Below are 10,533 nucleotides of genomic sequence, written 5' to 3' on the forward strand. Positions count from 1 at the left end.
TTTGAAGCTGAAGGGAGACGTTTATGGTTGCAAACTATTAAACAGACGGGCTAAGTCACACAAAATTATCTGATATGTATATTATTAATTGCGTGATTGTCTAGTGCTATTGTTGACTTCAAATTCCTGCTCTAATGTAGCTGATCATCACAGGTTGCAGCTGCTCTGCTTTTAAATGTTGAGCTGTGTGTATGTATGAAATGAGCACTGTGTAAATATGAGAACTTCAGATGATTTCATAGATAAATAATAGAAAAACGTCATATTATGGGATGTCCAGAATTTTGAAAAAAAAGGCATAAAATTTGAAAATGCCCCGAAATGCTACTGGTCCAATTATAGTCTGTTGATGCATTTAGTGGTATAGTTTGCCCCAAAATGACAGAAAACCCCATATATAGTATAGTATACATAGTATTGTATGTAAAAAGAAATTCTTACAAGAATGTCCTAAAAAAGTCTGTCAACATGCAAACAGATGTTCAAGGTCTTTTTTTACACCAATAATCCTGAGGTGTACAGCGGAGGTTCTCCTCAGCTGTGTAGATAACCGCAGATCACTTCACTGCAATCCATTAATCAGACTAAATCATAATTCTTTGTGAAGGTGATGAGTTATATTTCACACTCGTGGTTATAGAAACACGAAGGAGACAATGAGAACTTTAATTTTGTTTTTTATTTTGAAAGTCTGTTGCAAGCTGTCACTTTCATTCCAACAAAGGCCTGACTTTCCATTATTAAGAAGCACAAATCCACGAACACGAGACAAAGCAGTATATTCTCTGATAAGAACCCCCACACTCACACATGGTACGACTAAACTACAAGTGCACTTTTGTCTCTTTTAAGACGCAAGAAACAAACAAATGAGCAACACTTTGGTCAGTCATCGTATTTGGAATGTAATAACAGGTTGGTGCATTTTCCTTTTTTTTTTTAAACAGTAACATACTCAGACCTTATCCAAGAAAATGCTTAGTGTGTGTGTGTGTTGATTACCTCACACCTAAGTTTTGACTATATAAACAGGAGGCCACAACATCATGCTGATTACACATGTTCTCATTTCATATTTTAACATTCTGACTTTTCCTCCAGCCTGTCGGGCCTTTCTCCAACTCAACATTTAAACTTCATTGGTTTAAACTTTGTCACGCTCAACTACATTCCTAGCAGAAAAAAACATCAGCTTGTGTTATGACCTTTAGCAAAACAGCAGTTCATAAAAGGTAATAATTCTGTAAGGCAGAACTATATTTGGACAGTAACACATTCATATTGAAGCACTTTGAGCAGCATCAGTATGCAGAATTAATTGGCTTGACACCTTTTACACAGGCGCCAGGGTCTTTGTAAAAGACAATAAAAGCTATTTAAAGGAGGAAAAATTACAAAACATTTGAGGCTTGTCTGAAGTTTTGGATGTAAAAACAGTGACGCCAACCTCCCAACAATTTTACAAGAATGAAACATTTTCTTTAAGACTGAATAAATGCCCTCGAACAGCCAGAAAGGAGTGAAACAGACATCATGTTCCTTGCAGTGTGAGGCATGACCTTACAGTTAAAACAAGCTCAGTTATTTATGAAATGTGAGCCTGACTGAGGAGCAGGTTTGAGTGTAAACAACAGTGTGACCTGCACTCACTATGCAAGTGAGTTGGAAAGCATTTTCTTAAATCGGAAACTAGTATTGAATCTTTTTGAATCTCTTATTGAATCCATTTTATGTAAAACATTTTGCACAGGATTAGATATAGTGTTACTTTATCTTTATTATGCAATCAAAACTGAAATTAAAAAATGTTTTGTTGCAAGTAAAATACATTTGTGATGTAAAATGTAGTTTTGTTTGCAAATCTAAAACTGTTTAATACAATAATTACTATTGAATACTATACTTTTTGCTGACCCCCCCCTAAAGATTTTGAATTCATTATTTATCACAAATGTATTTTTCTTGCAATAAAACATTTTTTAATTGCAGTGTCTTCAAATCTACCGTTTCAATTGCATAATACAAACACAAAACATAAGCACATAAGTATCAGGTCTTCCCGTTTTTTTTTTCAAGAGTATTGTTCAAGAATTGTTCTTCTTTTTCTAACACACTATATAATATTTGGCTTGAGCACAGAAACCAGCTTACATGGAGTACAATAGTCAAGTCAACTTATACTTTGGCAAGTTTAATTATGACATTAACATTGGTTAGCTTAAGCTCCCAGTGGCATTCTGCATTTTGTCTAGTGGAAGTGATCGCAGCTCTTTGCTGGCAAGGCTTGAGAGGAGATTAAAGATTCAATAAGAGATCTGTTAGCCTCTAAATGAAACCAGATCCAAAATTAAAGCGGCTATCATCACCAAACTTGACAGTGACATGGCACAAAAATGGCACACAGAACATAATAGCCCTTTTTCTGTAAACCTTTTTTACATGACCCATGACTGACACACTAAAACACAGACAAGGTCCTACAACACAACTTAACCTTAAGAATAAATTAGCAGTCTGACATGTGTTGCACAGTGAGGAGCTTTAAAGCTCGCTGCCTGCGAGTCCAAGCGAGGCATAAACAATGATCAGAACAAATGTCAGAAAAGAGATAAATATGAGAGACAAAGGGAAGTCCTTAAAGCTGCAGTCATGTTATCACACAGTCTGGAGGCCTCTCTCATGGCCGTCTAGCTGTACCTTAATCTTGTGCAGTTCCTCGATCTCCTGGTGGTGGCGCTCCGTCTTGTGGCGCACCAGAGAGCGATAAAAGTGGATAGTGAACACCACAAAAATCACCCCCACTGGCACCATGATGATGGTGGAGGCCAGCGCAGCCTGCCAGCCGCTGTTTTGCGGCACGGGTGCGAGTGTCGGAGTCTTATCCGTGTCGCTGGCTGCTGTGGTGCTGCAGGCGGTGACTTTTTTGGAGTCTACGGGCAGGAACTTGATCCAACAGAGGAGCACCACCTCTGCTAAAAACAGCAGGATGCCCAGGGCTGTGGAGAAGCCCCAGGCCAGCTCGATGTAGTAGTGCATACGCTCATGGGGGGACTCGCTGACAGAGTTGAGGTTGTGGATGTTGCTGACGGCCTCCACGTTGGGTAGGATGCAGGTGCTGATCAGCAGAGCGAAGAGGTGCACCGCCACCAGCACGGTGGTGCACACGCTGAAGGCAATGAGGAGCACGCGAGGGTAACTGTACTGCATCTCCAGCTGCACCTCCACCATGGCTACCTATGACATGTTTACAGGGACAAAAACACTCAGGTTACTGCATGTGCATGTATGTACATCATAACTGGATAGTGTGCATGTCCACAAACCCACAAAGTCATCTTCTCACTTTAGTGCCCCAAGGTTACACTGTTCATAATAGTGTTTCACATTTTAAACATCTTGTGACCTTGACAAGAGGTGATTCTACAGAGGGCTCTGTGTTTCTTCATTAGCTGCAGGTTGTCAGGTGACGGACTCCTGGTTGAATCTTCAGTACAAAAGATGAACAACTATATTAGAAACTGTCTGGCTATAAAAAGTCAAAGATAGAAGTCTGTGGATATAAAAAAGAGAGCTAGTTGGCTGACTATAACTCCTCCAAAGTTTACTTTCAGATTCTGAGTCAGCGTGAGATGAATTCAGTAACAATGGAGAGGGGTCCTGTTCCTAACTGCTAAGATGAAGTGTTCTGGTCAGATTCACATCTGTTACGCCCTGGCGACAGTGCAACAGTGGCTTGGGCTCATGGGTATTGTAGTATTTAGAGCCATAAAACAACAAGGAAAGTACAAGACAGACGCAAACTGTGAATACTCAGATTTGAGGTGCTAGGAGCAAAGAAAATCTATCTTCATAAATCAGTGAAACAATTTAGAAAGTTACATTTATATATACATACCGTAACATGAATTGTATGTTTTACATTCTTCAATGTAGCCACCTTTTGCTTTGACGGTCTCAAAAACCCCTTTTTTTAAACTAACACAACTGAATAAATCTGCCTCTGCTGAGCAAGTAATCTCTCCCAGGATGCAGCCAGACTCTCCAGGGACTTGTCCAGTTCATAAGTTTCTTAAATGCAGAATATCGGATAAAAGCGCTATATAAGTGCAGTCCATTTACCATTAAATGTGTGTCTAACGGCACACAATCCTGAACCTTGTCATCGCTGCGTTTAACACATGATGAAATACTGCCCCCTATATTTTTTTGAGTGCCCTGTAATTACAAATTGTGCAGTATTGTCAATTTTCTGTTAGTTACATTTCATTATGTAATACAGCTGCAATCTGACTTGAAGGTGCTGTAGTATGGCTAATATAATTTTGGATTATTTTGAATGATATTGCAGTTGAGATATGATTCATGATGTTTAAAAAGGAATTATTATTTTTGCATCACTCATTTTCATAGAAAAATACTAAAATAATCATGGTGTATTGTTTTTGCAAGGATCTGTACCATAGAAAGATTTTCTCACGAGTCTGCACGATAACAGGAACAGGAAGTTTAAAACCAGTTCCTGTCCACAGCTATATTTCCATGTAGATCACTTTGGTGATTTAGAAGTGTTAAAGAGAGATGTGTGGTGTGAAAATAAACTGGAACATTGAGCTGCCTGGAAAGCAATAGAGCAACTTAAAACTATTCATGAGATGAAACACAGAAAATGTGTAGTCGTGTCCTCAGAGAGGCTGTGTTGTGTTGTGTTGTGATGACCGACCATTGCAAAGCCAGAGAGCAGAGCAGACGTCCTGCTGGAGGCCTTCAGCTTGGCCCGGCTCAGGTAGAGTTTCCTCCAGGACAGGGCCTGCACTGAGTGGTGGTTGGAGCTGACCAGCTCCAGGTAACTGCGTCTCACCCAGTCCCTGTAGTCCATCCCCCCACCGTCTGGAGCCCGCTCTGAGACCCCTGGGGCCGGGGAACCCATCGGCACGTTCAGCTCACTGCTCATAGTACCTGGTGGGAGAAATAGTCATGTCAACACAGGGAACAAGTAGGTTTTTTTCAAAAAGATATCAGTTGGCATTATATCAGAGTAAAACTTTTACTCTGACTTCATGTTTCTTTTCATGTTCAACGATAACTTTCGTCTTTAAAAGGTAAATAGTTCAAAACTTCATTCCTAACCTTGACATTAGAATTCTAAATCAACTTTTGAAAACTGTGCATCTTATTTTTTGCATGTCTATTCATTAAGTTGTAACTGGATCCCTACCAATATAGGATTTTTGAGACTGCTATTGGTTTTAGAGGGGAAAAATGTACAGATTACCAATATGGCAACTGATATAGTGCGTTTTTGAACTGGAATAAAAATAGATCTTCCCCATGTGTATGCTGCACTGAGTTTGCACCAATATAACAATGCAAAGGTATTCCAAGGCTACTTTTTTAAACAGTTAAATGCTTAAGAAAAAATAAAAAAAGTCAATAGCATAGCAAACATCAGTTTTGTGTATTAACTGCTCACCACTGAGATAAATAAAAAAATGCCGTTGGCTATTTATTTTATTAATCACCCCAAGCATTGTTTACTGTATTAATTGTTCTGAAAAAACATTTTCCTTTTTTCATATTGGCGCACACAGTATTACATAATTCATAGATTACAGTGATGGCTGCACAGGATTGTTTCCAACTTTTTTCCAACATTACCTTTTTTCCACATTTCCAACTGTAAATCTGTTGTGAAAAGTGATCAAAGCAATTGTAAAATACTGCAATAAGAAACTTATTTGACTCCAACTCATTAGTCTGTCATATACACCACATGACCAAAAACATATGGACACTGCTCGTCCTTGTTATATACCGTTTTGGTCTGTTTTTCATGGTTTGGGTCCCTTACTTTTTATGAAGGGAAAGTTTCATCAGCAAATGTATACAAATCCATAAGTGCTTTTGAATCAATTTTTGCTTGCTTAAACTTTGCATTAAATAGATTTTTATGTATATTTTTTTTACAAAACATTTTAATTGCAGTTTTGCTATTGTTTTATTGCATTATAAATAGTCCATTTAGCTGTTTTTCAGTTTGTGTGTGTGTGGGTTGATCTGAAGAACCTCCCCACAAGTAAAAAAAAAATAGATAAGATGACTAGAGAGGCTGCTAAACCACCATATTATTAATACCCATTGTTTTTGGTAAAAGGTGTTAAGCAATATGGACAGGAATTAATTAGGGCCTCGGGGCAATCGCACCGAGCACTACTGTTATACTGTGGATTTCTTCTTATTCCTCTTGCGGACGCAATTTCGTCGACAAATTATATATCAAAACGTGCGGTTTGATCGGGATTGGTGTGCTATTACTTTTCTCTACAGAATACAAATTTTTCGCGACGTAAGTCATAAGTCATTGAAATGAATGGGACGGCCGACAAAAAAAGAGCAAAAAAGAACAATCATTGGAGATTTTTAAACGTCTACTTCTCCGGCATAATTTCACCTAGAGACTCCATTTAAACTTTAAACAGTAGACACAAGTCTTGTGTATCGGTGTATTAATCCACGTTTCGATAGGTCATATAGTTTTTTATCAATCCCTGTTCAATGACCATGATCATTTTTGGAGAAATTCTGAGATTATAATGGGTGTGTATTGCACGGAATGTTCGTGTCAGAGTGTGTGATGTCATCGCTCAGAGTGTAGAGGGAGAGGTAAAACTGTCAAAAAATAAATTTTAAAACTGCGCTCCAGGCCGCAAATTACACTCTACAGAAACAATTTATACATAGAAACGTAGGAAAATTTGTCTTCTCACTCACAATCCTCTGGTAAAGCTGTCAGAGTTATAGTTTGGGTGTAAGACGCAGAGATGCACCACCATCACCCACCAACAGCCTCATTGGCTCCCATATTAAGAACGCATGGAGATTTCGGAAAAAGGGAAAAAAAACATTTTTTTTAGATCGCTCTAACAAAGCTATTTTTTCATTTTTCTTTAAAAAAATCATATGTAGACGTTCAGGAAGAACTCAGGACGCTCAAAGTGAAGTCGGATCAATGATAGGTATTATGGTTTTGCCAAAAATGCTTTCTGTTCGAGGACAGAAATTTCCGTCTGTCCACCTCTGCTGTCCCTATGCCGGAACAGCTGCAGTTAATTCTGTTGATTACTTTGATCTGATTGCCTTTGATCTTTGATGTGATTACAGTTACAGATACACACGCACACACGCACGTAAGCACGCACACTCCTCACACATGCTTCAAACACACGCACGCACGCACGCACGCACGCGCACACACACACACACACACAGTAACTTTATGTGATTTTAAACACACACACACATTTACATTTACATTTAGCAGACGCATTAAACACACACACACACACACACACTTTGAGGTTAAAGGGCATAGTTTTAAATCTCTGAAGAATCTCATCATAGTATACACACACCGGCAGTAGCCCCCGTGGCCCTTTCAAAATTTCCCCAGAGGAAATTTTCTAGTTAAATCATGTTGTATACATGTAGATTTTGCCGCCAACTACTGCCAACTGTATGTGTCTATGTGAAGCTTTGACATTACAGCTTAGCTCCCCACTCCCTCCATGCTCATCTCTACTAACCACAAAGAGACTGTGCAAACATGAACCACTGGTTTTCCAAGTTTGTGAAACTTGAACATGAACAACCAAGAGGAAAACTGAATGTATGGTGGAATGTAACTAACACTGACAAAAGTTAAGACTTAAGTACAACTTTCAGGTACTTGATTTTATTACTATAGAAATATTTTTTATTCTATGCAACTTTATAATTATACTCAATGCCATCTCAGAGGTAAATATTGTACTTTTTACTGCTCTACATTTGTCTGACAGCTTTAATTTATTTTCTTATGATTTGCATCACCTTCCTTCCTTGTTTTTTTTCTTGTGATTAACTGAAGGACAAAGTCCTTTATGTGTTCTACTTCTTAAGCTAAATAAACTTTTTAGAAATCCTCTTGGATCTGCTGGAAAACTGCATGGTCACAGAGCTAAAAACAGGGCTGCTTTTCTGACTTTGTAGAGATACTTTGCTCTCATAGGACAGCCACTGACAGGCAACAGTTTACTGTACAATGAGTACTTCAAGTACTTTTAGCACATTTAGCTGATAACACTACTGTGCTTTTTCTACATTTTGAACTCAGGACTTAAATGAGTATTTTGAGACTATGCAATTTCTACTTTTACTAAAGTAAAGGGTATGAGTAGGCCTACTTCTTCTAACCACTGCCAAAAACATCAAATCTGTTAAATCTGTAAAACTGAGTTTCACCACAAATAATCTTGGAAAATCCCCACTTTAAATCGTGTGTTTAACACCGCCAGGTATGTGCTCATACGTTTCTTGAAAATAGGACTAATTCAACATGAAAAATCAGCATAAAACAGACTAATCGACAAAAGTAATCTAAATCAAAAGTAATGTCTAATAAGACAAAAACAACGACTTATGGACTAATCAAGGGAGCGGCCCAAATAGCTTTCAGAATAAGCTGAATTTGGATTGGATTTACTTAAACAGCTGTGAATCTAAAGGCAAAGTTTAACGCGATGCATAAGCAGGTAAATATGCAAGACATACACTATTAAAATTAGAGAAGACACTTTCATCCTGCAATCCGCTGATTTCGCAGGGGTAATTAACACTCCAGCAGATGAGTGCACATTTACGCCTCTATGTATATTTAGAAACCTGTAAGTTAGCTGGATCCGTTTACCGGGTTTAGCGAACAGAAAACTAGTTTGCAGTTTATTTCATCAACGTTCCCGTCAAGCCGGAAGAGAAAAATGCTCACTATGATGTAAAAGATTGTGGTCCATTAATGAGACATTAAATCATCTCCACTTGACTTAAAGGTGTAACAATATTCAGCGTCAGACAGCAACTCTTGAAGCTAGCTGACTTAGCTAACTAATCAAGACGGTTTCTAATCAAGTCGCGTCTGTTGTCTAGTTACGACAGATATTTTCATCTTACCTGTCTGCCGAGGTGCCTATTAAACAGCTCAAACTCTTAAACTCCAGTGAAGTCTTCTCTCCACTCCGCACGAGACAATAAATGGACAGGTTCTCGACCACTACGAGTGTTGTGGATGAACAGCTTCCGCTCTTCGGATGTGGTTATCAACAATGTCTTCGTTAACCTTCCACAAGTCGAGCCTCGCTCGGTAACGCTTTAATCGCCGCCATGTTTAGCGTACCTGGGCGCTGACTTTCTTCACTGCCATGTAAATTCAGCGAACATCTGTTTTTTCTGCTCTTTTCGCTTTGCAGCAGAGAGGGAGGCAAGTGAGGAAAACTAGAGTCGCTTAAGTGGGACTTCCGGTTGGGCGTGTTGCCTTCAAAAATAAAAGCACAAAAGCAGCATTGGGGAGGAGGGAGCTAATCGTCACCCTGTTAAAATAATCGCCCAACTCATTTTTCCAACTCAAGTTTTGCAGGAAACACAAAAAACTTCACCAAAAGTGTAACATATGACATTTATTGATCATTCATTCAAAATGACGTAACAAAGGCTGGCTATTGGCAGAGTAATAACACTGTGTGTACATTTTGTAACCTAAGAGAAATAAATGACTTAGGCAATATTTTGAACATGCCTTTGTGACTTAAGCAAGATATGGTAACACTTTATTTTGAAGGTGTCTATATAAGAGTCACACAAGCCTGTCAGAAACATGACATGACAAGTATCATGAGCGTTAATGTTACTTAAAAGTGTCATGAATATTCATGACACATCCCATGTTCATGTTTATGTCACTCTTATGTAGACACCTTCAAAATAAAGTGTTACCATATCTTGCTTAAGTCACAAAGGCATGTTCAAAAATTGCCTAAGTTACATTTTATTTTGATTTAGGCATAATAAATCCTCTTAAGTCACACACTTGACATAGGCCATTATCTTAAAGGTGTAAAATCACATGATCTGATCAACTGAGGATGTAGGCAATTTTACCATCAGTGGCCGCCGTCATGAGGAGATGATTTGGGCAAAAAAAAACCCAATTTTGACAAAAATAGACTTAGGCGATTATTTTAACAGTGTGACTAAATGTATTTAATCTAGTAGTTTAACTAAATTTTGCAGGAGCTTTCTGGTAGTTCAGCTACATTCATATTTGCAAATTGTTTCAGTAGTTATTTTTATTTTGTTTTATAAATGTATCCATATTTAACCCTTATTCTATCAACATATTAACATACAAGGACTGTAAGAAAAATAATTTGATAGCCAAATTAAAAAAAAAACATAAGTTCCGTAATCATGTCACCTGAAGAAAAAAATAACAGATTATTATTATTATTATTATAGGAAAGTTACTGCGTTGCATTTGTATATTGTTAAAAACGAAAATGAAGCACATGAAAAAATCTCCCCTGATCATCATCATATGATACTTAAAATTAGGACTAGAGCCCGACTGATAAATGAGTTGACAGATATTATCAGCCGATATTAGCCTATCAACTGCATATATATTGTACGTTGGCCGATATGTGCCAATTCGAAAACTTTTTTGAC

The 10,533-nt window shown here is 38.0% G+C and overlaps 1 protein-coding gene across 3 annotated transcripts; it reads right to left on the minus strand.

Annotated features, from left to right (window-relative positions):
• Nucleotides 1-659: 659 nt before the first annotated feature.
• orai2 (ORAI calcium release-activated calcium modulator 2) lies at nt 660-9,293 on the minus strand. 3 transcript variants are annotated; one of them, XM_059352219.1, is made up of 3 exons: nt 8,983-9,293; nt 4,721-4,956; nt 660-3,234 (listed from the first exon to the last, which is right to left on the minus strand). In XM_059352219.1, the coding sequence occupies exons 2-3, from the start codon at nt 4,949-4,951 to the stop codon at nt 2,656-2,658; spliced, it is 810 nt and encodes a 269-aa protein (XP_059208202.1). In that variant the 5' UTR covers nt 4,952-4,956; nt 8,983-9,293; the 3' UTR covers nt 660-2,655. The 3 variants fall into 3 exon arrangements, with proteins under 3 accessions (XP_059208202.1, XP_059208203.1, XP_059208204.1); XM_059352220.1 differs by lacking the exon at nt 8,983-9,293 and adding an exon at nt 6,769-6,928; XM_059352221.1 differs by lacking the exon at nt 8,983-9,293 and having other exon boundaries at nt 660-3,484; nt 4,721-4,736.
• Between the last annotated feature and the right edge of the window lie 1,240 nt (nt 9,294-10,533).

The sequence above is a fragment of the Centropristis striata genome, chromosome 15 (genome assembly GCF_030273125.1).
Source record: "Centropristis striata isolate RG_2023a ecotype Rhode Island chromosome 15, C.striata_1.0, whole genome shotgun sequence".
In the NCBI taxonomy this organism is placed as follows: domain Eukaryota; kingdom Metazoa; phylum Chordata; class Actinopteri; order Perciformes; family Serranidae; genus Centropristis; species Centropristis striata.